We start from the raw sequence: 15,381 nt of genomic DNA, 5'->3' as shown, positions 1-15,381 counted from the left end.
GACCACATCCACTAAGGGGACCCCGGGGCCTTAGCATGTGCCAAGCAAACCTTGGTGCATGATGCAAACAGCAAGGGCTAAATTCTGTTGGAGCTACCCCCGCCCCCCTCTCCGGAGGGAAGGGGGTTCTCTTGGGAAGGGATGGGCCAACTTTCAGTGAAGATTCCCTGTGTTGAGACTCCACACTGCACCCACGGACCTGTTCATTAATAATTACCTAATCGGGAAGGTGGTAGGTGGTGCCGGGGGTGCCGAGGGATTTTGCCAATGCTCCTGGGCTTGATAGACCCAGGCTATGTTCCTGGGCTTCCTCTGGCTCTCAGACAGCCGCCCGGGGGGCCACACCAGGACCGACCGTGAGTAACTCGCTGAGGGCTGCATCTGAGACTCAGAAGGGAGGGTGACCAACCATTCTAGTTTGCCCAGGACTGGGGGCTCTGGGACATAAGGCTTCTGGTGCTGAGACACGGAGAGGTCTAGAAGTGACACACCCTGGGGCTGGAACGACCCCCACACCTCACTACACGACCCTCCTCATTATACCGGTGGGGAAACTGGGGCTGAGGGCCAGAAACAGCCTCCCGCGAGGCCGCACGGGTCTCCTGGCTCCCGACGCAGGTGCTTTTGGAGCGTTCCTGCCAGAGGGAAATTCTGGGCAACTCACTGCAAAGCCAGAGAAGCGTCTGAAGGTTAGGATAGGAGAAGGTGTTAGAGCTTGGTAGGAGGCCATGCTATGGGGATGGGTGTTAGGTAGATGAGTGAAGCGCCCACTGTATGTTTTAAGCGACCACCGCAACTCCTGGGTGGAAATCAGGGTAGAAAGACCAGTTGGAAAGCCACAACGGTCTAGGTCAGGGCTCCGCGAATGAGGCCCTGTGGGTCAAATCTGGCCCCCTGCCTGTTTTTGTATTGCCCCTGAGCTAGGAATGCAAGGTATAATATCAAGATACAATATAAATATAAATATAAAATCTGTCAATGGTTGAAAAAAAATCAAAAGGAGGACGATATTTTGTGACACATGTAAAATATATGAAATTCACATTTCACCGTCCATGAATAAAGCTCTACCGGAACCCAGCCCCACACTAGGCTGCCTTGTGGGTGTGCGGGTGGCTGCTTTCCAGCCGGCACAGCCAAGTTGGGGAGCTGCAACATGGCCCGCAGTCTGGCCCCTGGTCTGAGTGCGCGATGCTGGAGGTCTGAGTGAGGATCGTAGCAGTGGGGAGACTAGGAGGTGGAGGGAAGAGCCTACCGGATATGCGGAAAGATTGAGTGGTTGGGGGGTGCGGTCTTGGAAGGCCAGACCCAGGTTAGGGTTGGCAACTGGATTTGGGGCTGAGAACCAGGTAATAACGGTGAGGCTACCCGACACGGCCGAGCAGATTTAGTGGAGAAAATCGAGCACCCTTGTTTGGGTAGGTTAAGTTGATTAGGAGAAGAGACTAATCCTTTTCCCAGAACTTCGGGCCATTCAGGTTTTTTTGTTTTGTTTTGGTTTGGTTTTTGGTTTTTGTTTGTTTATTTTTGTTTGGTTTTTTTTGCGTTTTTTTTGTTTGTTTTGTTTTGTTTTGTTTTTGTGTGTTTTTTTGTTTGTTTTTGTTTTGTTTTGTTTTTTGGGTTTTTTTTGAGGGACAGAGAGAGAGAGAGAGAGAGCTGGGGAGGGAGCATAATTTTAAACAGGCTCCACGCTCAGTGCAGAGCCCGACTCGAGACTCGATCTCACAACCACGAGATCCTGACCTGAGCCCATATCAACAGTCGGACGCATAACCGACTGAGCCATCCAGGCACCCCAGGCGAATCAGTTTTTTGAACATCAGTGATCTTATCTGTCTGGAGTGAAGATAAGAATGCCAGTTCTCCTGACCTCTACCTGGGTAAGAGGGTCAGACAAAATGTCATTAAAGTGATTTTGTAAACCGTAAAGCACACCATGGATGTTTGTGGAGTTGAGGCTAACGCTTTGGCGATTCGCATCATCGGTGCAGTGGGTCACTGGGCTGAGGAAATTAGCTCAAATGGCAAAAGGAGCCCCAGGCTGAGTCTGGAGCCTCGTGCTCTAGCTCAGATATTTACCAGTTAGGTAAATGACCTCATTCAGTCATTTGGCGAGTCCTGGCGATAAGAACGGAGGCCAGTGCTTTGCAGAGCTCACCGGGACAGGAAGTGCCAGGAGGCGGTGGGCACAAGGAACGTGCTTGGTTAACCCACAGAATATCATCTTCACCACATACTGGGAAGGGGCTGGGTGTTTGCTAGCTGCCATAGGCCCATCTGCTGGACTTGACCCTGTCACTTGTCACCTGGGGGCCCTGCCCTTCCCCGACTTCTCAGTAGGGCTGGGGCTTCTGCTGGGGCATTGCCTGGGCACTCTCTTTCTTCCTATAGCCCTGACAGCGCAGAAGATGCATCTTGCCAGCCACCTGCTCCTCCTTCTGGCTGGACTGTTGGTCGCATCTCACGGCCAGCTCCTCCCTGAACACAACAGCCAGGGTCACACGGGCAGCCCCCATCCGGAAGCTCCAAGCACAGGGGAGGGCTTCCCCAGCCTCAAGATTGCCCCGGGAAATACAGTCTTTGCTCTCCGCTTCTACCACCTGATGGCTTCCCAGAGCCCCGGGAGCAACATCTTCTTTTCCCCGCTGAGCATCTCCGCCTCCTACGCCATGCTGTCCCTGGGCGCCCGCTCACACAGCCAGACCCAGATCCTCGAGGGTCTGGGCTTCAACCTCACGGAGGTGTCTGAGTCGGACATCCACCAGGGCTTCCGGCACCTCCTGCACACCCTCCACCTCCCGGGAGACAGGCTGGAGATGCACACGGGCAGCGCCCTGTTCCTTAGCCAGGAGCTGCCCATCCTTCCGGGATTTCTCAATGACAGTGTGGCCTTCTATGACTCCAAATTATTCCTCACCAACTTCCACGACTCTGTGAGTACCACCCAGCTGATCAATGACCATGTCAAGGAGGAAACTCAAGGGAAGATTGTGGATTTGGTCAGCGACCTGAGCACAGACATCGCGATGGTGCTGGTGAATTACATTTACTTCAAAGGTAAGAGTCAGTTCATCGGTGGGTCCTTTATCTCCCCTCTCCCCCTGATTTATGGATGGATTAAATGCTTAAAAAAAAAGAGAAAGTACATGGATGGGGTCAGATAGGGCCAAGCAACCCTTAGAAGATTCATGTGAGAGCATCAGATATTTAAGATCGTGTAGCTTAGAGGTTTCCGTACCCTCCTAACTTTAGATACGTTTCTTATTTATTTTTTTTTTTAGTAACAGTAATGTATGAAATGTATAAGTTGAACTTCCGGATTCACAACGAAGGACTGCCACTTAACAACAGTGTAAACAGGGAAGGTGGTTGCTGAAGAATAACTCCTTCAAAGTTCTGGGTTTTTTTTAATGTTTATTTAATTTTGAGAGACAGAGACAGAGAAGGAGTGGGGCAGAGGCAGAGAGAGAGGGAGACACAGAATCCGAAGCAGGCTCCAGGCTCCGAGCTGTCAGCACAGAGACCGACGTGGGGCTCGAACCCATGAACCGTGAGATCGTGACGTGAGCCGAAGTCAGACAGTTAACCTACTGAGCCACCCAGGCGCCCCCGAAGTTCTGTTTTGAGGATCAAATCATGGCACATATTTGTGTCCTCCTTAGAAAAGGGCCTAAAGAGATAGGCAAATTACAGTCCCCAGCCACATCTGATGGGCTACCTGTGTTTGTTAATAAAGTTTTATTGGGACACAGCCACGCCCACTCATTTATGCATTGTCCCTGGGCTGTTTTCACACAGCCACAGAGATAAGCAGTTGCTACAGAGCCTAAAATATTTGCTTTCTTTCTGACCCTTTGCAAAAGAAGTTTGGTGACCCCTGACCATTATATATACTCGATAAATAATTACAGTAATTGTAATTAATCTAATGATTATACTCATTTTGAAGATACTTAAAAACACATAAAGGTATAAAAGGAAATAGAAATTGCCCAGGGGCACCTGGGTGGCTCAGTCGTTTAAGCATCTGACTCTTGGTTTCCACTCAGGTCACGATCTCAGGGTTCGTGAGTTCGAGCCCCATGTGGGGCTCTGCGCTGACAGTGTGGAGCCCGCTTGGGATCCTCTCTCTCTCCTTCTGTCTCTGCCCTTTCCCTGCTCATTCCCCCCTGCCCTCTCTCTCAAAATAAATAAACTTAAAAAGAAAAAAGAAATTTCCCCTAATCCTACCACACTGAGACAACCCAAAATGTTAACGTTTTCACTGAATTCATTCCAGTCGTCCACTCACACACATATGTTAACCGTTGAAATCACAGCGTGAGGACAGCTTCATGCTGTGTGTACCATCAGTGTCCCATCAGAGAAGCAAAGCCATCATAAGTGGTAAGGGAAAGGAGGTTGCTATAGGAGTTGGACCTTGCATAACTGTGGGGACATGAAAGTCTGGAGGAAGCAAGGGTGGGAGGGGCAGAGTGAAGTCTGGGGGCAGGTGCAATTTTGGAGCTTATCGGGGATCTATACTATACTCCAGGTGCTTTCGGCCACCCCAGTGGGTCTGTGTAAGGGGGACTTGTGGAAGGCCCACGCTGGGCACCTGGTGGTGGCTTGGGGACACCATTGGTCAGGAGGGCTACTGTTGGACGATGAACCTGGAGGACGGCACAGACGAGCCGGGGCACACAAGCTCCGCTAGGTCTGCCCGTCATTCCATCTTCCTGCGAAGATCTTCAGAGTGTGGTGCCTGCCCCATGTCTACCTCCCCATCTCACGCTTGTGACCACCTTGAACCCAGACTCTACAGAGAACAAATTCTGGGAAACAGCCCCAGCCAGACTAACGATCCAGCCAGATTTGTTATCACTTGCATTTTACACAGGGAATGTGTCACCTACCATCGAAAACGTTTTTAAAAACCTTTTTAATTCTGCAATAACCACAAACTTATAGGACGGTGCAAAAGTAGTACACAGAGATCCCATGCACCCTCCACGCAGGTTATCCTACATCACATGATATATAACTTGAAGTACAGTAACAAAACCAGGAAATTGACATTGGTGCAATCTATGGAACTAACTCAGATTTCACCAGGTTTTGCATGCGTTCGTGTGTGTGTGTGTGTGTGTGTGTGTGTAGTTTTATGCTATTGAAGACTTTATTTAGATCTAACCTAATGCCTGCACAATAGTCTACTGATGCCATTCCCTTTGAAATATAATTTAAATGTATAATACACACCATCGACCCACCCAAAGCTCTGATCACAGATAATGAAGGGTTTGGGTGCTCTCATCTGAAAGAAACCTAGCTCAGGCTGGTTGGCATGAGAAAGAGGGGTTCTCCAGAAACAGAAGGGAGATAGAGACATCCTGCCCACGGACACATCTGCCCTACCCTTTGGGGACACGAATGTAGCCCGGGCCTCGCTGTAGGTCACATGGTAAGAGAATGGAAAAATGGTGGCTTATCTTCAAAAGCGAAAAGCACCTAGAAGAAAACAAAAGATGCACAAGTACTCTGTAGCTAAGATTCTCTTGAGAGATGTTAAGGCAGACTTCAACTTTAAAAAACACTCATACATTGGGCTGCGTGGGTGGTTCAGTCCGTTAAACGTCCAACTTCGGCTCAGGTCATGGTCTCGCTGTCTGTGAGTTCGAGCCCCACGTCAGGCTCTGGGCTGACAGCTCAGAGCCTGGAACTTGCTTTGGATTCTGTGTCTCTTTCTCTCTCTCTCTCTCTGCCCCTCCCCTACTTGCTCTCTCTCTCTCAAAAATAAGTAAACATTAAAAAAATAAAATAAATAAAAAACACCGATATATCGTAGTCATGGAAAGGAAGACAATACGGTAAAGATGTTGATACTCCCATGAATAAATCTAAATATTTAATGTAATCCCAATCAAAATCCTAACAGGTTTTCTTGGTTTTTTGGTTTTTTGGTTTTTTTGTTTTTTGTGGTTTTTTTTGGTGGCAGTTAACAAGCCGAGTCTAAAATGTATATGAGAAAAGCAAAAGGCCATGAATAGCTACGATGGGAAAACTTGGCTGCCAGAGAGCCCAACTCATCATAAATCTGTATTAATCTAGACTCGGTGGTACAAATAGACCAATTCCATAGAAGGGTGAGGCCAGAATAGAGCCCAGAAATGGCCCCGTGGATAGATACCTGGGCATTTGATATTTGTCAATGTTGGCATCCCCCCCTCACCACTGTGATAGAGCACTGGGGAAAGTGGGTTACAAAAAAATGGCACTGTGACAACTAGGTCCCCACAGGGGGAAACAGATGGGTTTAGGCCCCTCCCTTCTATCAATCATAAGTATTCCTTCCAGGTGGAGTAGGGTGCTTTTTGTAAAAGGAAAGACTCAAGCTTCTAGAATATAAGACCTATTCTCTCTATATAATATATGTGGAGGTTATATGTATATAATATATATGGAGGGAAAGTTATCCTAAACAAGACACAGAAGACCTAATCACAAAGGAAAAGACTCATATGTTCACTTCATTAAAGAACTTCAATACCAAAGCTCCTGGATGGCTCAGTCAAGTATCTGATTTTTGGTTTTGGTTATGGTCATGAGCTCACGGTTCTTGAGTTCTATCCCCATGTCGGGCTCTGCACTGACAGCACAGAGCCTGCTTGGGATTCTCTGTTTCCCTCTCTCTCTTTGCCCCAGGCTCTCTCTCTCTCTCTCTCCCTCCCTCTCTGTCTTTCTCTCAAAAACCAATAAATAAACTTAAAAAAAAATTTCAATCATCAAAACCCACCATCAAGAGAGTGAAAAGACAAGGCAGAGAGGGAGAGAAAGTATTTGCAACTCACACGATTGATACACAACTAATGTTCAGAAAGAACTCCTACAAATCACTAAGAAACAGTCCTCCACAAATACAGGAAAAAAAAAACATGATCTGGCACTGATGCAAAAAAAAAAAAAAATAGGACTTTTTTTATGTCAACAGGTCAGTAAACATACAAATGGTCAACAGGTCAGTAAACATGCAAAAGGTTGTTCAACTTCATTTTTAACCAAGAAAGTGCACTACAAAGCCGTAATGAGCTACCATTACATAAACATCAGGTTGGCAAAAAAATTTAAGCGCCGCCATGTAAATTCAATGGCGAAGACAGGAAACAACCTAGCCGATACCCTTTGTATCTCATATTTTAGAGTCTAAATGAGCCCTGAGAGATCCGGGTCTCAGGCAGGTCAGGCTTTGAATGGTCTAAATGATACACGGTGATGAAACAGTAAGGTGGGGTCTCCACGACTGTCGGAGAGGCATTTCCTGGCTGGACGGTTGGCTTGTTGGTCCACAGGTGCTTTGTATCTTCTTCCCTTCTTCCCTTCAGCTCTGTGGGAGAAACCATTCGTTCTCTCGTTGACCACTCCCCAAGACTTCTACGTTGATGAGAATACAGTAGTCAAGGTGCCTATGATGCTGCAAGACACAGAGGACCACTGGTATCTTCATGACAAATACTTGCCCTGCTCAGTCCTGCGGATGGATTACAAAGGAAACGCGATGGCCCTTTTCATCCTTCCTAACCGAGGGAAAATGAAGCAGGTGGAGGAAGCCTTGACTCCAGAGATACTAAAAAGGTGGATGAGCTTGCTTCAGAAGAGGTAATCTTCTGCACCACTGCCTTTCCAATGGACCCTTCTGATGGAAGTCAATGCCCAAAACGGGGGTGATTGCCAAATTACAAAGGAATTCTTATTTGCTTTAAGACTTTCCATGGGTTTCCTCAAATAATGAACTCTCCTCTTACATCTGAGATAAGATTTTGCCCCTATCAGTGAAAAGAGAACCAGACTAGGAGTTAAGAGTCCTGGTTCTAGATGCAACCCTCATATAGCACAAGATCTGGGTGATGTGACCTTGGCTCTCTGAGGGTCTGCCCTGTGCAGTGAATGCGTAGACCTCTGGTCAAGATGACTGGGACAGAGGGACTTAAGAAAACTCCATCTGCCCATCTAAGGAAGTAACCAGGAAGCTTTATATCACCCTGGGGCTACGAGTGGGAAAAGTTTCCATCCACATATAAGAAAAAGGCCTCAACCCAAGGCCACATGTGGACGGAAAATTCGCACAGCTCATGGGATAGAGGAATTCTAGCCAAAGAAATCATCTGGTCCCAAATAAGTGAAAACCACAGGACCCCAACACAGGCAAAGGCAAAAATGCCACACAGGGAGATTTGCATCTCCCTGGGCACCTGGCATGCCCATGGAAAACAATCTCCGCTGAAGACGAGCTCCCAAGGGAGGAGGTCCTGCAGACAGCAGGCCCTGGAAGCAAAGGAGCCTGGCTGTAAGCCCCTGGGAGCACTGAGCAAATGGTGTGTGTGGCAGCAGAAGTCAGATGGAGTGGGGCCAGCTAGAGGGTGCAGGCAAGGCGAGCACAGTGCACTGGGGTCCCTCGCTTGTTTCTGAGTCCAGAGTTTTAACCCCGTATCTCCTCCAGGTACTTTTACAGGAAGCTCGAGTTGCATTTCCCCAAGTTCTCCGTTTCTGGCTCCTATAATTTAGATCAGATTTTGCCCATGCTGGGCTTTGTGGACGTGTTCTCACAGCAGGCTGACTTGTCCGGCATCACCGAAGAGCGAAAGCTGCAGGTGTCAAAGGTAAGTAAGTCATCGGTGGCCACTGATGCCTGGAGACGCAGTGGGGAATGTCTGCCCCTTGGAAGCTTCTAAGTGATGGGTGTTCCCTCTGCCACCAGAGGCTGAGAGTCATTCAACCATCCACAGGCACGGGTTTCCAGGAACCAACCCACCACATGCTGGCATGGTGCTTGGCTCTGGGGATACGGTGTCCACCCAATCCTTGTCCTCAGGGAGCTCTCGCGGCCAAGTGGGCTCCATAGATCATGACAATGGAGAGTGACAAAGTGAAAGAAACAGAGAAAGGATAACAGACCAGGCTGGGACCAGATACCTGGGACCAGGACCTGGTCCCAGGTGTATCAGAGATTCCTTTGACGAGAGAAAGAGACCTAGGACTTCGGTGAGGAAGACAAAAGTGCATTATAAGGTAGAGCCTTGAGTTGCAGAGTTGAATTCCAGTTCCTTCCCTTACAGCAGTCAAGGGCTATCTAGGGTCTGGATTTATGTTCCTCATCTGTCAACCAGCCATAATGCATCAACCTTTTAGGGTGGTTATGAAGATTTAAAAATGCCCCAGGGCACGTAGTAAGTGTTCAGTTGCTGATAGAAATAATTATTTCCATAAATAAGAGGGCATCCAACTCAACAACCCACCCAGTGTAGACATTCTTGCCGTGATAGCCCCAACAAGTGGCTTGGCTAGCAGTGAACTGCGGTGCTGATCTTCAGCGATCTCTGGTTCTTCCAGGCTTCCCTGAGTCCTGGCTCATGTTCTCTTGGAGGTAAACGCTTGTGATTTCCTTCCCAGAGTTTCCACAAAGCCATTCTGGAGGTGGACGAGGCTGGCACCCAGGCTGCAGCGGCCACTGGCAGCTTCACCACCTTTCTGTCTGCCCGTCGCAGTCGCGGAGTCCTCTGGTTCAACCGGCCCTTCCTTGTGGTGATCTTTTCCACCGATACCCAGAGCATCCTCTTTCTGGGCAAGGTTGTCAACCCCACGAAACCATAGCCTTCCCAGAGCTGGCTCTTCGGTTACAAGCCGGAGGACGTGGCCTGGGGGGCTTGGTGTGAGCAGCTCCGTGTTGGAGCAAGGGATTCAGAAGATCCTAAGAGTCCAGGGCAGAAGCTGTTGGCGAAGGAGAGCGACGTGTGGACCGGACACCTAGCTCCTCGGGACGGTGTGACCTCAGGCAGGTCGCCTGACTGCTTCAAGCACCACCCGGGAGAGTGGGAGACACCCCGCCAGGTGGTTGAAGGGATTAAACAAAACGATGGCTATGAGGAACCTGGTTTGGTGCCTTGCACGTAGTAGATACTCAATAAACGCATCCTCGTTTCCCGTCCCTTCAGGGTCTGCCCTGCATGGCCCTGGCATATCTGGTCCCAGACATGGGAGTGAGATGTTCCAAGTTCCAGTGTATGCAAGGGAGAAGCAATGTGGGCAGCCAGCCGTCCTGGGCAGGGTGGACGCCTGGTTTCAGAGCGGGGGCTCGGGAGGGCCTCGGCTGGGAGAGCACCAGTCGAGGCGGCTGCCACAGGGACCTAATGAGGAAAGCCCAGCAAGGCGGGTAGCCACCCGGGGGCAAAAGGCACTGCCCCCTCCTTTGTCTGTGGAGATGTGGCCAGTCCCCCAGGATCAACGGCCATGGTCACGGATGCACTGAAGAAGAAGACAGAGCGTGCGATTGGAGCCCGGGCGCCTGTGTTGATATCTCCGTCTCCTACTGCTGTGCTCCAGGGCTTCCGCCAAATGCTTCCTTTCTTGGGTCTCAGTTTCCCCAGCTGGGTAATACGGGCTGACCCAGGTGGTCCAGCTCAGACATCCGTGGTGTGTGGGCTGAATTCTCTGAGCAGGGTCCATCCAGAGCCTTAGAGAATCAACCTCTCTCCCTCCCCCCAGGAGGAGGGGGGCCGACAGAACCTGGCTGTGTTGGTCCCAAACCTCAGTGATTTGGGGCAGATGCACTTCCCTAGGCAGGGCCCTGTGGATTTTCTTGTCGGCCAGTGCGTCGGAGGCAGGAGGGTGCCACTGGTGACTGAAGAGACAGGCTGAGGGCCACCTCCCGCACTGATGATTGATCAAGGGCCGCAACATTGCAGGGTTTGTATGATGTGGTCCCTGGCCCAAATAATGCTACAAGGACAGAATAGGCTCGTTGTGGGAAACCAGGAAACCAATATTCAGAGCAAGAGACAGACCGCCTCTTTATGGTGGAGGAAGCCGTTGCGAAAGGAAGCGAGAGAGGGTGGGAAGAGAAGACTTTGAGTTCTCTCCCCCTCACCTCTCAAATACAGCCCTGGGCTGGACAGGACAGCCCCAGGACAGCCCTGATAAAAGAAAGATCCCAAATGAGGTGCCTGTCACACCAGCCCCGAGCTACGTGGACAGGGACCCGGAAATGCTGCAGGACCCCGGGCCTCCCACTGCCGGGAGGAATGTAGACCCTCCCGTCCATCCCTTGGGTTGATTGGCTGAAAGGCACGCATGTTACTGAAGATATTGGCCCATGTCTCCTTGCACCTGTCGGGAAGTTGAATTCTGTTTTTTAATAGTCAGGCAAGAAATGAAGCCCGGCCCAGCCTGACACTCCCAACTCTGCCCCTATAGAAGCAGGTGGGTGGGCGGATTGAAGCCCCTCAGATGAGGGAAGCCCGAGGCCTGGGGTTACTGGGGCCGGTGGTCCCTGGGTGGTGTGCGAAGGGGGAGGCTCAGTGGGATGAAGGGGAGGGAAGGGGAGCGGTCGCCCTCAGATCAGCCTCGAGAGGGACGCCGCCATATTCTGATGAAGCCTGCCCCTCCCCGACTCAGGAGCACTCAGTGGCTCCCTATTGCCTGCAAACTAAGGCTCAAAGTCCCCTACCCGCTCTTCTTCCTCCCTCTGCCTTTCCAGCCTCGGTCCCTCCTCCTGCACTCATGCGCCTAGTGACTTGAGCCAAGGAAACTTGCTGTTTCCCCAGGTTGTCCATAGCTTGCACCCTGGGCCTTTGCTCCTGCAGGCCCCCATGGCCCAGAGGTCCCCCTCCCTCGTCTCTGAGAATCTTCCGGAACCTCCTACAAACGCCTCACGCCCTCCGCAAGGCAGATGGCCATTCTCCCATCAAATGTGGTTGGCTGACTCATCTCTGCTCCCCCGGCCCCGATTAGACAGAACATCTTGGAGGCAGGGCCCTGTTCATTCTGAATTTCCTGCACTTACCCCAGAGCCTGGCCCCAGAGCTGATCGTATGGTCTGGCATGTGGCTGAGGCTCAAATGATATTTGGGGAATGAATGAATGAATGAACGAATGAATGAATGAATGAAAGAAAAAGGCTGTGCCCTGAGCAAGGTCCCCGAGCTGTTTGCTCTGCATCACCACCCCCTGACACATCCCTGGAATTGATTGGGTAAATATTTATTATTCCAACTCCTCAGATTTCGAAATGCCCTTTTGGAACCTTAAACTGATACATAAAAAGACTCCATGCAGGACACCTAATCCCCCCTCCGCCCCCAGAGCGGTGCCTGGGCCTCCTTCTCGTCTCCTTTGCTGCTCTCCTATGGGGTCCCTGATTTGTGTGGCCCTCGTGACACCCCTTGGGAGATGCAACATGGGTTCTTTTGGTTATTCGCTCTGTCATTCAACAAATAGTCACGAGGCGGGGATTGGCCACTGGCCAGGGAACTGGGGCATCTCCCCAGGGGCAGAGGAGGCGCGTGAGATCTGGACTGGAGCTTGGAGGGGTGCGGTCCCAGCTTTCCCACCAGCCCTGTGCTGTGGGGCGGGCACGTCACCTCTCTGGCTCTCAGATTCCACACCCCACCCGTAAATGGGCACAGACCCCACAGCCGCTGTAGCAGCAGAGAGCGGAGAATGGACACGGGATCCCCTGAAGATGCAGACCTGGGACCCCCGGCTCTGACCCGCTGTGGCAGGAAGGCGCCAGCCCCATCCCTGGCTGTCTGGGAAGGCGGGGGAGTCCTTTTCTGAGAAGCGGCCATTTAAGGCCAATAGATCCCATGCTCTGAGCACCTGCAGTGAGCAGAGCACGGGGACACGTGTTTCCAGGAGTTATCAAGAGGCCACAGAACACGCACGTACAAAACCTAGACTTTGGAGCCGGAATGCCTGGGTTCGAACCTGACCGCCACCCGTGACTGAGTGTTTGCATTTGTTGGGGCCGGAATAACAAAGCACCGCCCACTGAGCGGTTTAACCAACAGAAATGTATCATCCCACAGTCCGGAGGCTGAAAGTCTGAGATCAAGGTGTTGGAAGGGTTGTCTTTTCTGAGGGCCCTGTGGGAGAATGTTCTGGGCCTCCCTCCTAGCTTCTGGTGGTTTGCTGGCAAACTGTGGCATTCTCTCTGTGGCCGTGTCTGTGTCCACATTTCCCATTTTTATTTTATTTTATTTTATTTTATTTTGTTTTTCAAAACATGTTTATTTATTTTTGAGAGAGACAGAGAGAGCGGGGGAGGGGCAGAGAGAGAGGGAGACACAGAATCCGAAGCAGGCTCCAGGCTCTGAGCTGTCAGCACAGAGCCCGATGTGGGGCTCGAACCCACAAACCATGAGATCATCACCTGAGCCAAAATCAAGAGTCAGACACTTAACCCACTGAGCCAGCCAGACGTCCCTGACATGGGCTATCCTGAGCCTCAGTTCCCCTACCTGTATAATGGAGACATTACCTAACGCAGAAGCCCATCTTGAGCACTGGATGAGTTACTACACGTAAAGCACACACCTCTGGCACTCCACGACTCTTAACTATTATCGCATTTCATCTTTTGTCTCAACCCTGTCCTCCCCTATCCTCTAGAACACAGTCATAACCAGAGCTGGTGGGTCACCTGAACAGGTAAAGTGGGCTGACAGTGTTGGGGTCCAGGAGGGTAGGTCAGTAAAGACCCCGTTTATTTTTTTCTTATTTTTTTAATGTTTATTATTTTTTGAGAGACAGAGAGAGAGACAGAACGTGAGCAAGGGAGGGGAAGAGAGAGAGGGAGTCACAGAATCCGAAGCAGGCTCCAGGCTCTGAGCCATCAGCACAGAGCCCGACGCGGGGCCCGAACCCACGGGCCGTGAGATCGTGACCTGAGCCAAAGTCGGCCGCTTAACTGACTGAGCCACCCAGGCGCCCCAAGGCTCCTGTTTATTGAAAGGCATTTCTCCTCAACATTGTTACACTCAGCGGGCTGGGCCGAGCAGAACCCACCTCTGCCCCGCGTGAAACACACTTGTTGGGGATGGCGTTCTCTGTCGCTTTTGGTGTTAATCAAAAAATAAATGTATCACAACCACCACGGTTCTTTAAATTCCCATATTCTGGCCACTGGCCCCTCCTACCCTCTCACTGTGGCTGTTATGAACTTAAGTGTGCCCCCCCCCCCCAATTCACATATTGAAGCCCTAACCCCCAATGTGACTATGGGACCTTCAGGGAAGTTAATTAAAGTTACATGAGGTCATACAGGTTGGGTCTTAATCTCACGGGAACGATGTCCTTACAAGAAGAGGCAGAGACACCAGAACCGCCTGTCTCCCTCTTATGCACAAAGAGCCCATGTGCGCACAAGGTGAGAAGGTGCCATTTGCAAGCCAGGAAGGGAGATCTCGCCAGCAACCACATGGGATGTCACCTTGATCTTGGACTTTGAGCCTCCAGAAAAGGGAGAAAATAAATGTCTGCCGTTGAAGCTCCCAGTCTATGGTATTTTGTTATGGCAGCCTAATTAGCAGGCTAATGCACGGGGCATCGTGCCCTGAGACCAGCCTGCCCCCCAAACCTTTCTCTTCGGAACTTACCCGGCCTCTGCCCCCTTCCCGAGTGGCGAGGAGAGTCAGGGGCTGCCACAGACTTTCCCCAGATTCTCAAGAGATTCCTTACAATACAGGCTTAGAAAGCGATACATGGGACGTGTCTATGAACAGCTGGAGAAGTCCTTCCTGTCTTGGTTACCCCCATCTGTCCCCAATGCTTCCATCTGGAGCCCATTTGGGGGTATTGGCTGTACCAGGATCCTGTCGCTGCTGTAATCAATTATTACAAATTTAGTGGCTTAAAACGACAAGCATTTATTCGCTGACAGTTCTGGAGGTCCGAAGTCCAAAATGGGTCTTGCAGGGTCAACATCGAGAAGTCAGCAGGGCTTTCTTCTGAGGGTCCCTGGCCCATGGCCCCACGTCGCAGCCTTCTGATTCTGGTTTCCCACTGCCTTCCCTTGTGAGGACCCCTGTGATTACAGTTAGGGCCCACCTGGGTAATCTGTGACAGTCTCCTCCCCACCCCACCCCCATTTCAAAGTCCCTTTAGGGACACACTCGCAAAGTCCCTTTAGTCACAGGAGGCGACATTCACAGGTCCTGGGTATCAGGACGGGGATATCTTTGCGGGACACGGTATCCATCCCGGCACAGGTGTTCATATGATTCCCACCCTGCAGAACATAGTTTAGGAATCTCTAGGTTATGAAAGGAAAGACTTTCGCTAGGTCACATGGCCTGGGGACAGATGACACCAAGCTTCCCCCTTGCTAACGCTTCTCCTTAGCTGTGTGCCTGTGGGCTGATTGCCTAACCTCTCTCTGCTTCTGTCTCCTCAGTGATTTGATGGGGGTGCTGGTACCCACCTTCCTGCACGTGGGGAAGGCGCTGAGCCCAAGACAAGTGCTTGACGTCTGGTAGTGACTGTGTTTATCTCCAGATTGAGGCCGAGCTCAGTCCCTTCCTGGTCACAGAGGTTGTAGAGGGACCCTTGCTTGCTGAACACCAAGATGGC

General features: G+C 50.8%; 1 protein-coding gene across 1 annotated transcript; it reads left to right on the top strand.

Moving 5' to 3' along the window:
- Positions 1-251: 251 nt before the first annotated feature.
- On the top strand, positions 252-9,785 carry SERPINA4 (serpin family A member 4). The gene is made up of 5 exons (XM_049612238.1): positions 252-356; positions 2,392-3,057; positions 7,362-7,635; positions 8,477-8,636; positions 9,427-9,785. Exons 1-5 carry the CDS (start codon positions 296-298, stop codon positions 9,625-9,627), a joined length of 1,362 nt encoding a protein of 453 aa, XP_049468195.1. The 5' UTR covers positions 252-295; the 3' UTR covers positions 9,628-9,785.
- The last annotated feature ends 5,596 nt before the right edge of the window (positions 9,786-15,381 follow it).

Source organism: Panthera uncia, assembly GCF_023721935.1.
Source record: "Panthera uncia isolate 11264 chromosome B3 unlocalized genomic scaffold, Puncia_PCG_1.0 HiC_scaffold_1, whole genome shotgun sequence".
Classification (NCBI taxonomy): domain Eukaryota; kingdom Metazoa; phylum Chordata; class Mammalia; order Carnivora; family Felidae; genus Panthera; species Panthera uncia.
Note: the sequence above shows the minus strand (reverse complement) of the source record. Positions and strands in the feature narration are given on the sequence as shown.

Bases quoted from the DNA above. Each gene is read 5' to 3' on its own strand.
- SERPINA4 (XM_049612238.1), top strand. From the start codon at position 296: ATGTTCCTGGGCTTCCTCTGGCTCTCAGACAGCCGCCCGGGGGGCCAC. The intron at 357-2,391 runs GTGAGTAACTCG...TTCTTCCTATAG, and splicing joins GGGCCACACCAGGACCGACC to CCCTGACAGCGCAGAAGATG. The intron at 3,058-7,361 runs GTAAGAGTCAGT...TCTTCCCTTCAG, and splicing joins GAATTACATTTACTTCAAAG to CTCTGTGGGAGAAACCATTC.